This window comes from Xiphias gladius, chromosome 7, assembly GCF_016859285.1.
Source record: "Xiphias gladius isolate SHS-SW01 ecotype Sanya breed wild chromosome 7, ASM1685928v1, whole genome shotgun sequence".
In the NCBI taxonomy this organism is placed as follows: domain Eukaryota; kingdom Metazoa; phylum Chordata; class Actinopteri; order Istiophoriformes; family Xiphiidae; genus Xiphias; species Xiphias gladius.
In genome coordinates this window covers 184682-201737 of record NC_053406.1, presented here as the reverse complement: position 1 = coordinate 201737, position 17056 = coordinate 184682, and the positions used below count along the sequence as shown (strand labels likewise).

At 38.7% G+C, this 17056-nt stretch overlaps 2 protein-coding genes across 5 annotated transcripts in view; one reads left to right on the top strand and one right to left on the bottom strand.

Moving 5' to 3' along the window:
• LOC120792129 (neurofibromin-like) overlaps window positions 1-17056 on the bottom strand; it is a 128074-nt gene that overhangs the window by 43584 nt on the left and 67434 nt on the right. The window lies entirely within an intron of this gene.
• Window positions 1575-11830, top strand: LOC120792486 (oligodendrocyte-myelin glycoprotein-like). 4 transcript variants are annotated; one of them, XM_040131692.1, is made up of 4 exons: window positions 1581-1646; window positions 3711-5554; window positions 7207-7419; window positions 9954-11830. In XM_040131692.1, the coding sequence occupies exons 2-4, from the start codon at window positions 5547-5549 to the stop codon at window positions 10942-10944; spliced, it is 1212 nt and encodes a 403-aa protein (XP_039987626.1). In that variant the 5' UTR covers window positions 1581-1646; window positions 3711-5546; the 3' UTR covers window positions 10945-11830. The 4 variants fall into 4 exon arrangements, 3 of the variants coding, with proteins under 3 accessions (XP_039987626.1, XP_039987625.1, XP_039987627.1); XR_005707821.1 differs by lacking the exon at window positions 7207-7419 and having other exon boundaries at window positions 1575-1646; window positions 2264-5554; window positions 9954-10036; XM_040131691.1 differs by lacking the exon at window positions 1581-1646 and having other exon boundaries at window positions 3443-5554.

Here is a 17056-nt window from a genome sequence, read left to right as displayed (position 1 = left end):
GTCAATTTCTTGTATTTCATATCAACGTTCATAATTCAGGTCATTATCCCTATATTTATATTGGCTTTTATCAGGAGTGCACAATTATAAAAAAGCTTTGAAGCATGAGTGTAAGAAATGATTAGCCAGATTGTCTATACTGAAGTACTGAAGATGTGGTGAGCACAAATTAAAAATGCAAATGTTCTTTTTGATACTATTATGGAGAACTATATTATTCAATCTGCATGACTACAGTGACACCTGTTGTAACACCGAGGTTTGGAATTGTAAAGAAATACAGTTAAGAAGGTCAAGGACCCTCTGGCCGTCAGGCTGTGGGTGTGGTGAATTAGAGTGACATTAATCTTTGACTGCATGACCTAAAGCTTGCAGTTATTGCAGTTAAAGATTAACTGTATCACTGACGGTACGAGAAACTGTAGTCCCTGCATATGGAAAGGCACTGCAAAACAGGGTCTGTGTGGTTTAAGAATGTTTAAGCATATTTTCATAAGACCTCACTGTGCTTTTACCCAGGCAGGTTGAGTACAGAGCAAAGAGAATGTTTCTGATGTTGAATCATATTTATAATGTAAAATTACATTTGCACTCATGTGGTTGTTACCTTTATCTACTCCTGAGTGCCCCTTCTTGAGTGAGGATTGTAAGGGAAATTCCTGTTATAAACGGTTTTCTAATACGATTATGCTCTTATAAGTTTGAAGAGATGTGTCTTATATAATCTACATGATTTTAAAATGTTTAAGTTGTTGGGAAACTAAATACAAAGAAACCCAATATAAAGGAGTTTAGCCTGGAGAGACTTAAAATCTCTTTCCTCTGTACATGTTATCTGAATCTGCTGAAAATATACACCTGCACAACTACAGGACATGTATCTGTAGGAGTTTAAGAGGATGTTGAGATGAAATGATGTACGAAGGATAAGAGAAGAACAATATGTCTTAAACCAAAGAGAAACTCATTATCAAGTTAGCTAAGGTCATCATGACATCTTGTGACTGAAAAAATGTGCTAGATACAATTAATGTGTGTTGCATCCAAATAATATAAGAGGGAGAGAATGCGTCACTTCAGTCATTATCAGTCATCTCTGTGTGATGCCGGTGATTGCATATGCTTGCAAGCAATACATATCTATACACAATCTGAATACTGTGTCGCCTGGTATTTGAGTACCAACTCTCATCTGAACCAGACAAGAACTGATTTTCAGTTTCCACGACAGGAGAGAAGACTTTATGGTGTGTTTCATTTGTGCAGCACTTCACTGAAAGTGGAACAAATTACTCAACGACAGTTTTTTGCAGCCATCAAACAATGAACAGGGGAAAGGAGAGCTGAGCATGTCTTAAAAAAGTGACGATGTTCATGTTCTGTGTTTTGTTAAGCATTTTTAATGTAGTAAAGCTTTGGTGTGAAATATGAATATTATGTTTTGCAAAGCCGACTGAGAATGCAGAGGACCTTCATCATCTTCATGTCACACTTCCTGTAAGTGAGGTAAGAATTAGTCTAGAGATTTCGGCAGGGAGAAACCCTTTGTGTCGTTAGTTCCTGCTTTCATTCAAGGGACATGCTGCCAGACAGTCATAGAACGACACAGCTAATGCGTTACGGAGGTTATCTGTGTAAAGTCATTGGTAAGTAAATTTTAATCATTTGAATTATTAATGTAGTCTTGCGTGCACTTAATATCTTGAGAGCTTGGGACTGATGCTGGCACCAAAAATGTGGCAGTGTCCACACAAAAATGAAGTAAAACTGAGCCAAGGAGGACAAATCTGTATACAGACAACTTGTACATATCTGATGGATTGAAACAGTCCTACCACTGCAACTTATCGGTGACAATCTCAACTAAATCACCTTGGAGCCATTTGTGATTGAGAAATAATAATGATGAAGTTGCTTAAAAAATGTTATCAAAGGAATCTCTTACTTCCTTGATAAAATTTAAAACCTCCTTTAGTTGAAGATGTTTTAATATTGTAAAATGTAAACAAAGACCAGTGTTGAGGTGAATGTAAATCCGATGAAACTGCTGACTGTAGTGCTTTAAAAATACCAGCATGTATCCTTGAAACACATGCCTGTTTAGAGTTGCATTTTAAGGAAAGGACGTACCACCAGGTTACATTTCATAACACTATCCCTTATTTGCTCAAACTCCTTTCAGCTACTTCCTCATCAAATGGCATTGCTTCGGTTCATATGCTGTTTAACTTCCTAAATAATTTCCTAACTTCCTGTGTTATAGCTAGAAAGACAGAGCAACCAGGCAGACAACTGAAGAAAACAATGACCATCGTTTTAATATGGCTGCTGCCACTGACAGCAAGCACTGTATTGACATCTGGCCAGAATCAAAACTTCACTAATGTGACAACAGGCGAGGTAAAAGGAAATAAGTTCACTCACGGCCATCTAACAACACAGGAGGCAGCCAGCTTAAATCTACTCTCAAAGGTTTCTGGGCATAACATCACACCATCCATCACAGCTGATGTAAATCCAACAAAGGGAAAAACTACAAAATCCAACACTAATCCTTCCCAGCAAACAACTCAAACAACGCCTTCTAAGACATTCTTACCGATGAATCAAAAAGCAGCAACTCCAACCAATTCCATATTGTCTCAGTTAAACAGCTCAACAATAGGCGTCAAGTCCACAATAGACATACAATTTAAAGTCACAACATCAGTGACAACAGTTGTAACCTTTCAAGCCAGCAACCCAACTACAAGCGCACCTCCAATACTAAGCAGCTCCACCCAAAGCCAACACACAGGAAAGACATCGACCTTCCAATTGGCAAGTGATAAAATGACCCATCCATCCACACATCCGGCACAGTCTACACAGCTCATCTCTACTGCAACCACCTCTACCAAGCCTGCTGAAAAGTCTAAAAGTACAAACCCAGTCACGGGTGGTGATGCTATGCACTCTACAGGTTTATACAAAACTTCACCGGCCACGACAAAGACACCATTCCACATCACCAAGGCAGAGAAAAATCTAAATCCACCAGCAAATAAGGGAACAAACCACAGTAAAGCAGTGGCAGGGATAATAGGTGGAGCCCTGGTACTGATGATAGTAGGATTCCTGGTCATCTTCATAAAGAAACGGAAGCTTAAGAAGCAGCAGATAACTACTACAGACTGGGCCGGTCCTTCACCATTTCTTGAAGGTGGAGCTGACAATGGCCACACAATACTGAGGTCACCGAACGGAATTTCTCTTTTGAGCTTCCTGCCTCAGAGGTTATCCAAAAGGTTGTCTTTGCTCCCAGAAACAGATGAGGAGTTAGAAGACATAACACCAGGTACCACATTTGGAGATAAATGTCAAGGAAATACATTTGGTCAGCAGGTGGATGGAAATGATGTGGAAGAAAGCAATGGGACTTCTGCAGTTGTTCCAGAAATGTAAAGTAGACTTTCCAGAGACTGTTGAAAACTCTGTGTCAGTGACCTCTTCACAAACGAAAAACCCACTGTGCACAAATAATACTTCAGAGGCTGCAAACCTAAGTCAAGAATATGCAAATCCTCCTAATCTATCTGGAGCTGTGGAAAATGCTCTGGCACAATTGAATGATGGCCTTGGCCAACCTTAAGTGAACTTAATCCCCAAACCCCCTAACACATCCACCAGACATATGCCTTCCCTAAATCTCCTGTTTCATTGGTTTCTAGGCAGCAACAACTGTGACTGTGAGCACAGGAAATGGACCAACTTCTGATGTTTGAGGAACTCATGACAAGTGGAAGTTATGTTTATCTTGCTCATTTCACATTAGCAAATTGCAGGTTACAGTTAGTTATAACTAATACTGTTTTGTCAAGATTGCGCAATATGTCTAGAAATGGTAGTATAGATTGCTCTGCTCGTGAGCCAGTAGAAGTGTGGGCACCACCATCATAGAACAGAAACCACTGGCTACACAACTGTCAACCACACACTCCATCTTACCCTGGCTCAACACTTTTCATCTCCCAACTACACCTATTGCTGACTATCAGGATACTTCTATGGGAAACATGAAATGGACTATATGGACCTGATCTCCTTGATCTTTGTCCTTTGAATGGATCTACCACTTAGCACTTACTTCAAAGTCTTCTACTGTACCGAAGCTTTAGTGCTGTCCCTCACTTGTAAGTAGCTTTGGATAAAAGCATCTGCCAAATAAATAGATGTAATGTAAATGTAATAATGTGCCATTCCTAGGCTATGAGTCCTACATACCTACATATATTTAATCTAGTTGTCTGGTCATCTTATTCCTTTGCAAACTGTTAATAATCCTGGCCATGATATCTTTATTAAAAGGTCTGCAAATGTATATTTTGTATATGTTTTATGTTGCTTTTATTGTATCCGAAGAGAATTCTGAATATTAAGCAAAGTCAAAAGCCTAGTGAAACTGGTTTCTATCATGTCTCTGAGTGGCTGTGGTTTTTAATGTCACATTAAAAACAAACACACTTCCATGTACCAAATTATTCTGCAGCTGCACATTATCTGGTTGCCTCCAAAGAGTTGAACAATTGACAAGACCTCGCGCTCTTGGGGCAATACTGGCAACTCTCTTCTACGGAAAGGAGCTAAGATTTGTCAATAAAGTTGCTAGATTTTTTGCTATGTGCTTTTGTGAAGAAAAGTTGCTTCAATCCAGGTAGTACTAGAGCTATTTTGCTTAAAACAGCTGCCTGCTGCTGCTGATGAAAGCAGAGAGACTGAACCAAAACAGTAAATGTGTATGCTGCAAAACCGAAAACAATTAGCTACAAGAGGCTAAAAGGTGCTTCAGAGGTAAGGGGAAGTGGTAGTTGGTGAGTGACACAATTCACATTACACAGGGATTGTTCTTATAAAAATTATGATTAGTACAGCTTTAAGAAAATGCACATTTAAAAACGATCAAATTCGGATTGTGAAATATATCAAAAAGTGACTGAAATCTGGGAGACAGAATGAGCTAACAAATCAAATCTTTCTTATACTTTGTTTATACTAGCACGCTGTGATGATTAAGAAATCTGTATGTGTGTACCTAATGAGAAAAGTGGTGTGCAGGCAAATTAAGAGCCATTGTTTTCTTCAAGTGTATATAAGAATGCATATGCACGAGAGATTGAGAGAGAGAGAGAGAAGGGGGAGCTGCTGCTGTGTGCATTCTGTTGTCAGCACACGCGCACACACATACGCACTCTATTCCAGCTCTTGCTTGCCTCATCAGCAGCAGAGTGGGTTGGCTTGCTGCTGCATTTCTCTCTCTCTCTCTTTCCCTCTCCCTCTCTCCCTCCCTCCTAACCCGGACCTCCAGCTGCATCGGGAGCCTGCAGAGCGGTGAGCAGGACGAAGGCCAGAGCTAGCAGGTAGCATGTTTGATGCCCTGCCACCATATCCACAACAGGCAGAAAAAAGAGTGTGACACCATCTTCCAACAGTAAAGAACCAATAGAAACACTAAAGAATAAAACAGCTGGAGCTGGAAGAAGAGGCAACAAGAGAAAAGGAGAGATGACATGATGAGGTGAGTGACTGCAAATGGAAAGAGAAGGAAAAATGTATGACCCACATACACCTAATAGGCAGGGCAGTGAGCTGTTTCCTCCTGAATCCTGTTAATGCAGTAAACTACAGTGTATTGTTGTGCTGGCTCATAAAGAAACAACTCCCTGCTCTGTCACTATGCAGATTTTTCTCCTTTTAGTATTCCAAGGGGACACTGAGAAAAGTGATATTAGAGATTGTAAACGAACACAGAGGAATTTAGTGATTTTCAGGCACAATCACAGCAGAGCATCCACTGCAATTATCAAGCGAAAAATGAAACAGCCTGGGGAAATTTCTGGGCACATTTCAAGGGTGTTAACATGTCCCACAGTCCAGTGTTTAAGAACACAAACACACATGGACCTTCAATCTTCAGACCAGAACGTCTGCAGTTGTGGACAAACGGTTATCGTATCATCTCAAATGAATTGAGTCTCACTGCAGCACTCTGAGCTCCAGTCCTACTGGCAGAGCTTCAAGCCAATTGGCAGTCAAGATGACTAGCACCCTTAAAAGTACATCATGAGCAGAAAGAAGCTATTTGTCCCACTTTAGAACATGACTGGTTTTTACAGGAACATCTGACAGATAGTCTGGGTTTAACAGTGTTAATGTATGTCAAAATAATCTGCTGCAGTTCACATACATCAGAGGCAATTATGTTCTCAAACTGTTCAGTAATAAACACTATCAGTGGTACTACATGGTAATGACAGCTCAAAGCTCATGATTCACACACCTCAGCTACTTCAAGATTGAAGCGTCAGTTTTGGTCAGAACGGAAGTCAAACTAATTATTGAGATTACAAGCAAAGTCTCAGAGGAAGGGCAAATTGAAGTTGAAGGACTCCGCTTCATGAACTTAATCTGAGCATTTCCGATGTCCAAATAATGCCAAAAAGGTTGACTGTCAGGACACAGTCAAGGTTTCCCAAAAAATCCATTAAAGACCATGAAAAATAAATGACAGAAATCTAATCTCATTTTCAACAAAAACACTTGTAATCCGGTATTTAAACAGAAGTATTAGGACAAGGCATTATGATTCATTGTCTGGGAACAATGAATGTCAGAATCAAATTTTGTGTCAATCCATGAAGCACATGTTGAGATATTTCATTGGATAATTGAAAACTTTGACCTAATGATGTTACTTGATGAAAAGTCATTTATCCAACCATTGTTGAGATATTTCAGTCTGGACTTAAATGGTGGACCCAATGACCAAGACTGCCAAACCTAGAGCCCCATGCACAAAATGATGACTTCAGCAAGTGTCCACTTCCATTTTGGTTTTCTGTCTGACATCAGAACACATTACAGGAATGCACTGCATCCTCACAATTCTGTATGGAGATATTCTGCCATTCAATCCTAGTTTGTACTGTGTGTCACTGAATTGATTTTCTTTTCAGACGAGGACATGAATAGTAATTTTTTTACTGACCTGGATGCAGTGCTAAGAAAGAAATATAGTGTATATATATGTCTATATAGTGTGATGCAATATAAGCATCTTTTCTACCATTTTCCATCAATTTCTTTTCATTTTTCTTTACTTTCTTCTTTTTTTACAATCACCTCAAGATGCATAACCTTTCTAAATACCTCTTCTCTCTGTTTCTGTAGAGCCCTCACCATGCCCGCCTGCTATGCCTCTCTGCTCTGCCTGCTCCTCCTGCTGCTGTGTGGGGTTCTGGGAGGTGGGGTGCTGTCTATCTGCCCCTCTGTATGCTCTTGCAGCCGTGGACACCGCGTGGTGGACTGCTCGTCACGAGGCCTAACCAAGCTACCGCCTGGTCTTCAGCACAACATTCGCTTTCTCAACCTGTCTTTTAACAGGTAAGCAGCTGCAGCTCTGCAGTGTCATCTGGTTACAAGCATACTCCCAGACAATTACTGGAGTTCTGTGCATGTAAGATGTAACAGATGGTACATTGTTAGTTTTAAAACCATAAAGCAGGTCCCCAAAAATCCATTCTTTTCTTAAAGAGATTTAGGTTGGAAAGGAGAGTTTAAAAACAGCTGAATGTTTTATGATTATATGCGACCAACAGCCAATTAAACTTCCAGACTTCCTTGCCTCCCTACCAATAAAATCTTCAGCAAAATGAACATAGTAGTCTTTATTTGTGATCAGTGCTACTTAGTGACTGCTTGCAAGTTAGCTATATTGCTCTGAAGGCTGCAGCAAGTTTTACCTGACTGTTAAAAATATGTAGCTGTCCCAGATAATGATCTGTGAGCCTCTAACATGACAAAATTAAATCAGTTCCTCAGATGCTTCCATACTTGCAATGTAAAGTGTCAGGATGATAAAAGTAAATATAGTGTGGTGGGGAAGCACTTACAGTGCATCTATGGAACTTTTGAAAGAAAGAAACAACTCTTTCTTCCTCTTGCAAATGAATTGTTAGAACAACTGGTCATACATTTCTTGGTTTGGTATAAGCTGCAGCTTATAGTGACTAATGTTAGTAAACTTCAGGTAGACAAAGCCGGGTAATGACATTAATGAGTCACATTGCTGATTTAATAACTCTTCTCTACAGTTAACAATGTTACACTCATTCATGGCCACACTGGCTGCTGTTCAGCGGAACTTACATTTACAGTTTACCTGCTTCTATGATCATGCTAGTGTTGCACGGTATACTGATACTTGAAAGATATCCTAATATTCTGCCATTAAAAACAGTACTAAACCATTTCATCAGTACTGGCGCTTTAAGAATGACAGTGTTTTAATAAGAGCCCTATTTCCTATGAATTGCATCAATGTGTGATGGAGGGGCAGTGTGTCTGTGCAGCGCTCTGCTTCCACTCCCTGCAGGCATAGTGGGCGTTCCAACCATTTTTTTTTCATGGTGACAAAATGAGAGATATAGCTACAAATACAAGTGCTCTTGTCGACCGTCCATGGCTTGTCGAAAAAGCAGACACACAAAGCGAAATATGGAATTATTTCGCTCACATAGCCGACAGTCAGGGCAAGTCCATGAACACCACAAAGCCCCTTCGTAAAAGATGTTTTGCAAACCAAGGGAACCAACATTTCCAACTTGGCAAAGCATCTTGCTGACAGATATGCCGTCCTATTCAAAGAATTCAAAGAGCAACAGGTTAGCGAATGTGATAGATAACATGATTAAATCATGCCCATACCCTCAAATATAAGTCTAACTAGTGTTATTTATTTAATGACAAGCATACTTTTTTCACCATCAGAGTTTGAATAGGCAATTAAGGCAATGTTAACTGTTTAATTTGGCTTTATCGTTTTTGCTAACTTACCAATGTGGCAAACATCTCTATATGCAAACACAACTTTCACAGTGGTAAGCTAACTTTACCATAACTTGCAAGATGCTAAAATCAGGCGTTCACAAGTATGCCGATCAACAACACTGGTTATAAATGATTAATTTATACTCAACAAGTACTGGTAGTGGCAATGACGGCATGTATATTTTTGTCAATAATTATTTCAATTACTATCAAATGCACTCAGAGTGCAGAACTCTGCCAAGGAGGTGTATTTATTGAGTCTTAATAAATGCTGTTTAATAAGTGAAATCTGGTTGCATATATAAAGTTAACTATCCAAGAAAATCATAAAAACTCAAGTATGGGGACACTGGATTACTGCATACCATGTAAAGTCTTTAATAACTCTATGACCTTGATCTAATTATTTACAATAATCCAATTATTAATTTTCTAATGTACTAATGTTATACATGTAATAATTTATTGTTAAAAACACACCTACATGTATGTAAAAAAACAAAAAACAAAACACTTAACAGCACATGAACTAAAATAGCATGAAAATAATAAAAACAAATCACATTAACTGTAAGTTTGGCTTTTCATGGTGATTAAGCTCAGACCCAGGATTATCAGCCTGTGTACTAAAGTAGACTGAACACAAATGACTCATTACACCTCCTTGGCAGAGGTCTGCACTCTATTGTCGATTTTGTAGTCTTCTTTTTAGTCAAATTAGATTTAAAAATTACAATTAATGAAAACAGGCTCTTTAATAAGTAGTTAACAATCTACATATGCTATTAAAAAAAGTTAAAGTTCCCTGTTCTGGCATCTATTATTCCATAACTTTTCCTGATGTTTAAGGTTTTTGTTTTGGTATTGTTCCAGTATCGGTATGAAGATATTTAGGCAGGTATCATATCAAATTCATAACTTCTGGTATCGCGACATCACCACATCAGGCTGGTAATAAAATTAGTTTTCTTCCGTCATTTTATAGGAGCTCCATAAAAAAAAAAAAACCTCAGTAGTGTCAGAATAACAGCAAACTTGTTAATTTTACATAAATATAAATGTGTTTTTTAAATAAATTTGTCTGACAGCTTGCAGGGTCTGGACAGCCAGCTCCGCCACTATGCCCACCTGCGGACGCTGGACCTGTCCTACAACCGCCTGGAGAACCTGCCCACTGACCTGCCGCGGTCTCTGTGGGACATCCGAGCAGCGGGGAACCACCTACGCTCGCTGGACAAAAATGACACAGCTTACCATTGGAACCTTAAAGTACTGGACCTGTCAGACAACGAACTGGAGAGAGTGGTCTTCATCAACAACACACTGCCCAGTCTCCAAGCTCTCAATCTCAGTCACAATAGGTTCTGGACTGTGCCCACGAATATGCCACACAATTTAGAGTGCATTGATTTGTCACATAACTATCTGTTGCAGATCCTGCCTGGATCGCTGGATAGGCTGCCCAGGCTGGCTCAGTTATACTTGCATGCTAATCGCTTCTCCTGGTTGGCTGAGGGGGTCTTTGATAAGCTGACAGGGCTGGAGATGATGACTCTTGGAGATAACCCCTGGGCTTGTGAAGAAGAAGAAAACATAACGAAGCTCCTGAAATGGGCTGAGCAGACCCGTGCAGCCGTCTTAGGCTGCCCCTGTTATACAAGACCTATCTGTGGGCAAACCCATCTGGCAACACCAGGGAGGGAGTGGCATTCTGCACTGTTCACAGAGCCACCACTCTGGGTTAACAGCAGAGTTGAAGGACATGCTGGTCAATCACCTGCAAGGACTGCAGAGGTCACATCGAGTTTCAAGGTCAAATCTGCGCTTTTTGAGAAAGGAATTTATCAGGACAAAAGAGGAATGAATGAATCTGGGGACCATGTGGTTTTTGTCTGGGCATCTTCCACAAGTTTTGACAGTTTCTCTGCACACACAAGCACAACAGCACGCCCATGGTCTTCAACAAAGAAGCCCAAAGTAGCTAACTCAAAGAATAAAGGTCACGGCCTTCTCATCGCGACTCAGCAAACTGTCACCCTGTCTATGATAGTAATGACAGCAGCATTCCACACCTTTTGAAAGAACCTGGACTAGACACAAAATGCGTTTTTTACCAGATTATTTTGGTCAGTGAATGTATGACCAAGTAACTCGACTTAGCACCTTCATTTTTCCTCATAAAAACTGTTGTGACTGTTACTGCCTTCTGTCAGTATCATCAAGTCTATCATCGTTTTCAATAGCTCAACATGTAAAACATGACAATCGCTCTCAAATTCGTGTACACAAAGATGAACTGTACAAACCTACAAGACAGAAAACTTCTCAAAATGTCTGTATACACAATTCAGCTGTTGTGCTAATATCAACGCTAAACTGCAATGGGTTCACACTGACAAACTGCTATGCTTTCCTATGCTTTCTTCAAAATAATGATGCTTGTGCTACTGCGCTATTCAAAAATCGGATTTACAATATACGTTATAAAACATTCAATAGCCCCTATTGGTACCCCTGGCTCACTCTGTCACTGAGTTGGGTCAAAAATGTCTGAACAACAAATTAGTTACCTGTGAAGGTTTAGGTAAATGAAACAATTCAACAAAAAACATTAGGAATTCGTAGAATAGTTATGGGTGTTCCTGTCTGCAGTGGATGAAATATAACAGAAATTCCATGAATTACAGCAGTACAATGCAATGAATGCCCTATGATGTAATAAAGTATGCAACAATATAAAGTCTAAGAACAAAAACCAAAGCACAAGAAACATATAATCACATTGAAAAGACAGAGGAAGACGGCCCATCAAACTTTCAGAAAAGGCAAGAATTTTTCTGTATACCTGTCAAAGAAAGAGTTTACTACATCAAATTCTTTAATTTTTGTGATATATATATTAAGATGCAATTGTGTTTCTTGATCAGAATGTTGGTGCCGTTTTTTTGTTTTTGTTTTTTTTTACAGAGGCCATTAAACAGTCCATTCAAAACTGAGCTGTCAATATATTTAGCATTCTGTTACTCTAACTGATGAACCCTTCCTGCATGGTGTAGGGAAAATTAGCTTAATTTGAGGTAATGTGGCGTTAATAAGAATCATTGCGCTGAACCATTTTAATTATACGTCCAGAAATATAATGTCAGAGTAAGCATGATAAAACTAATAAACCATTTCTCTTGGTGACAAATCAAGAGTGCCTATAATGCACAGATTAATTTAGGAAAGAGTTAACTTGAATTTAGGTAGAACAAGCAACAAAGAATCAGATATATAAAGTGACTGAAAGTAAGTTACGGAAAACAAAAGTAAAGACTTCATATATAAAACATTTAGTACTATCAGTAAAACAATGAATGACACAATAATACGACAAAATGCTAACTACACATACTATGACGGTACAGTGAATGATTAGATGAATGGAGAACCTGAGTTGGGCAGGAAAAATATGCAATGGTTGAATAAGCCAAAATGATTTGACCATCACTGGAAGCACCTGGTAAAAGCGTTTATAAATTTAGTCACGTTTGGATAGAGAAGCCAATTGTAATTTCTCAATTCAGCCAGTTAGCAGAGGAGAGGTGTAAGCTACTTACGTAGCAGGTGAGTTGGAAAGGCAGTTTCCGGAGTGGGGGAGAAGGTGCTACAGATATTGGATTCCCTTTCCTTTTTTAATCCCATCTTGATATTCTTTTGTATGTAGATCAATGTAGGTTGAGAGACGGTTTTAGAGGTTTGGCAACTGTCAAAGCAGGGGAGCAGCTCCCGCTGCTGCTAGAGGGGACTGTGTAATCTCCAATATGACACTCCGGGGTCATTAGCAGTCATTTGTTAATCCGGTCTTCTCCGCCTCCTCGAGAAGATCTTTGATCGTCTTTAAATGTAAACACCATAACGTTTTACAGCATCCAAATGGACTCAACTAATTTACAAGTGTGGGAAAGGAAAGAGCCCTCAAGGGGGTGTGAGTCTTTTTTTCTTTGGTGTGAATCTGGTGTTCTGCTCAGAAGCATCCTACAATGGCTACTGGCAGCACTGTTAACTGCAGAGGTAATTAAAAAAGTGAAAGCAGTGGTCTGGTCTGGTGTGGAGCTGGATAACCAACTTTGGTCAACTTCTGAGCATTCAGACAAAAAAAAAAAAAAAGAAAAAAAGAAAAAAAAAAAAAAGAAGAGCAGTGCACAGCCTTCCTTTCTACCAATGTATCTTCCTGACTTATGATTCAAATTAATGATTCATAATCTTTTAAGTGGTGACTTAAGGACAAACAACAATTGGGATTTTTCTTTCCAAACAAAGAAAAAGAGTTTCTCACTTTTACAACTATCAGGTTAAAAAGAGCTTTAATTTAGGCCTCTGAATGACCAAACAGAACCATTCTTTCAGTCAAAGTCACAAGACAGCAGTGTTATGTGTGATCCAGTGTACTGAGGTGAGTTCTACCATTGTTTTTCTGCAAATCTCAAAATAATCAACCTGCAGCTGTTACAGTTGTTATTAAAATTATGTCTCAAATCATCCCGCAGAAATCCAGATGGACTGTTGATTTTGCTGAGATTCAGTTAAACTTAATTGCAAATAAAACTACCAAAATAAAAATATAGGTGGATACTTGGTCATTTATGTACTGACTATATAAATTAACAAATTAAATAAAGACAGACACAGTGTTCATGACAAATGAACCTACACTTTATGGAAAGATTCCTCAAAAAGGGGCATCAGAACTCCTCATTAAGGTGTTCACCATCAGCAAATGCATAATATGTGGTACTGAGTGCCATTTTACTCATCCAACAGCATGGCTTTTGTAAGAACTCTTTCTCTGAGGCCTCACTAGAGGCTCCACTGGCTTGGTACAGGGGTCGATTTAAGAATAAGCCAAGTTAATACTGTGGTTACTAGATGTAGTACAGCAGAATTCACACAACATCAAACTAAAAACTGGATTTGTTCGAAACAGAAACTGTCGAGGGGTTATGGCAACCACTGTGTGTCAACATCCCAGATATTTTACATATTGCACCACAGCGTATGGTTTTCATCAAATGAGTCGAAGTTCATCAAACAGACATACAGAAGCTGTCTTTCTTGAATGGTTAGAAGGCACAACCACATTAACATACTGAAGACTATGTGAAGAAAAACCAACTAACACATAACCATTAACCTAAAAACAGATATACCTGTATGATATAATGTACTGTTTTTTTTAAATGTTTTTTTTGTATGACAATACAAATCTAAACGCAAGGACCATTTGACAGATTTTCCACTTCAACATAGCTCAGTGGTCACGCTGTTGACATGCTGACATTTACCGATATAACAAATCCATCTCCATGATAACTAAGCAAACTCCATAGCTTAGGAGTGAAGACTGTGTGATATGGTTGAAAGTAGGGATGTCCTTAGGCAATCCTAATGATCGATATCAGGGCAAATTGTAATGATCAGCGTCGCAGCCGATCTGAACGATCAGTATTCAGGCTGATCTGGGCGTATTTTAAAGAATCTGTATCATAAAAAACACAGCCGATTAAAATGTCCTTCCTTATTGTACTCTGCTGTGTTTGTCCATCGCAGCCTGCTGTTCAGCCTATCACCCTTTATCTCTGTTTCCTTTCCTTTTGCTCTTTATACTGAAACATATCTAACAAGGAAGAACTACAGCTTGAACAGTAAATGTTTTTGAAGGTACAACTGCAGGCGAATGGGAACTAGATTGTATTTTTATTTTTTCTTCTTTCTCCTGTGTGACAGGGAGTGAAAACTAGTGTGTGTGAATGTGAAAATGATTTGGGCACAACGGTGCATGACTAAGATCAGACACAGAACGTTGACACCAACGGTTCTGTTCTCTCCTCTCTTTCTTATTAGCAACAGCACAGTGTAGAAAATACACAGGGAGAAGCTTCTTTTTAGCCAGTGCTGACTGTCTCGGTGCTGCTCAAAATTTTGGACCTGTTTTTATTTGGCTGCATGACTATTTTGTCTCTAATGACTTTATGCCAATATGTTTATACTATTGTGCTTATATCATTCTTTTGCAGCCTTGCTGCCCCAAATCCATTTACTCCTCTGATGGTTATGTCTATTAGGAGCAAATTTCATGCTAATTTCTTTGTTCCTAAATCTATAAGCAAAGAGTTAAAACTCTTGGTTTAAATATTAAAATGACTATGGTTCTTAAGATCATAGCAGTAGGTTGTTATAGACCCCATCAACAGTGAGGGAGTCTCTTCTTGACTCATCACTTATCTCATATTGATTATAAGGGGTTTGTTTTATTTGGTGATCTAAATCTTAACACCAAAGTTAGATTAATTTTACTCACACTGTGGATAGTCCTACACAACCCAAATCTAATTTTCCTGATTACTCATCTCTAAAGGTGGTGAGGCCTTTTATCAATCTGTCTCTGATGACTAAAATTCTCGAAACACTTGTGAGTAACCAGCTTAAACAGTTTTTACATGCTAATGCTACTTTGTCTGAGCTTCACTCTGGATTTAGGAAGCAGCATAGTACTACAACGGAATGAAGGTTGCAATGAAGCAATGAAGGTTGTGAATAATATCATTGTAGCTTTGAACAAGAAGCGGAGCTGTGCAGCTTTATTTACTGATTTGTCTAAAGCCTTTGATACTGTGGATAATGCCATGCTAAAGCAAAGACTGCTTAAGATAGATTTGTCTGACTAAGAAGTAAGCTGGTTTTCTAATTATCTATCAGGTTGGACTGTGTGAAAACCAATGGGCTCACTTCAAACGGGCTTACTGTTTATAATGTGTGCCCAAAGGTTCTATGTGCAGCTCGCTTTTATCTTTATATAAATAATTTAGGTGTTGATGCAGACAGAACTTATACTCATGTTATGTTGATATTATGGTTTTATACAGCTGTGCTAACAAAAATATATGTTGTTACTTGTTATAAATATCTTGGAAAGCTGTCATATTTTCTGTTCCAGATACTTGAAATACTTTGCAGAGGGAAGCTAAATTAAAGAACTTGGCATCCCAGACTGAATTCAAGGCTATTGTAATCTCTGTGTTGAATGATTGTTTTACTAATTTCTTTGTTTTTGGCTTATTTTAGCTTTCTCAATATTGACAATTGTTTAGTCACACTCTTTGTTCTTAGCTTATTTCAGCATTTATCCATTGTTAACTGGTTTTCGGTATTGTATATTTTTGTGCCTAATGTTTTATTGTCCTGTCTGAAACTTGTGATGGTGCTGTCTTGGTGAGGTCTCTGCTGAAAAAGAGACCTGGCAAAACCTCAATGAGAGTTATCTGGTTAAACAAAGGTTAAATTAACATACCATAATGAAACACAGCAGCAAGTCATATCAGCTTATACTAATTAACATTAACGCAGTGAGTAACTTGGATGTAGGCCAAAATTAAAAGATCATTTGTGAGGGAAAATGCTCCACTCTGTAACACCACTGTACAATCTGAGTGGATTGTTTGTGTAGTCCGAAAAACTAATTTCAGTAATTACATTAGATAAATTATTGAAGCTTATCAACTTCATAGTTTTTTTTAAATCAGGATCTTCATTTTTTTTTTTAGTATTTGGATCAAACTGGTAAAGCCCAGTGACCAAAGTTCTTTGGACTGATGAAAAAAAAATAAATCTATCAGAATGATGGAAAGAAGAAAGTGTGGAGAAAAAAGGGAACAGCTCATAACCCAAAAGCCACCAATCCATCTTTTAAATACAGTGGTGGTTCTGTTATGACTTGGGCATGTATGGCTGCCAATTGAACTAGCACACTGGCAGTTATTGATGATTTCCCTGCTGATGGAAACAACAGGATGAATGGAGAGGTATAGCATGTGCAGTGAAGGCCTGGGAGTGCATCACCAAGGAAGATACAAAGCATCTGCTGTTGTCTATGAGGCAAGTCATTGACTGCAAAGTCCGCAAAATATCAAAAATCACGTTGATTTTTGATTTCATGTGTATCTGACCAATTACTTTTTTTATTACCCCTAAACGTTGGGCGCTGTGTTTCAAAAGCACTGTATCTCCCACACAGTTCCTAAAGTAATCAGAGCCATTCACTTTTTTTATACTTTTTATGTGTTTTTGCAAATTTATTAAAGGGGACATATGGCGCTCATTTCCAGCTGTATATTTTTATTCTGGGACTCTACTAAAGTAGCTTTGAATGATT

Bases quoted from the DNA above. Each gene is read 5' to 3' on its own strand.
- LOC120792486 (XM_040131692.1), top strand. The intron at 7,420-9,953 runs GTAAGCAGCTGC...TTTGTCTGACAG, and splicing joins CTCAACCTGTCTTTTAACAG to CTTGCAGGGTCTGGACAGCC.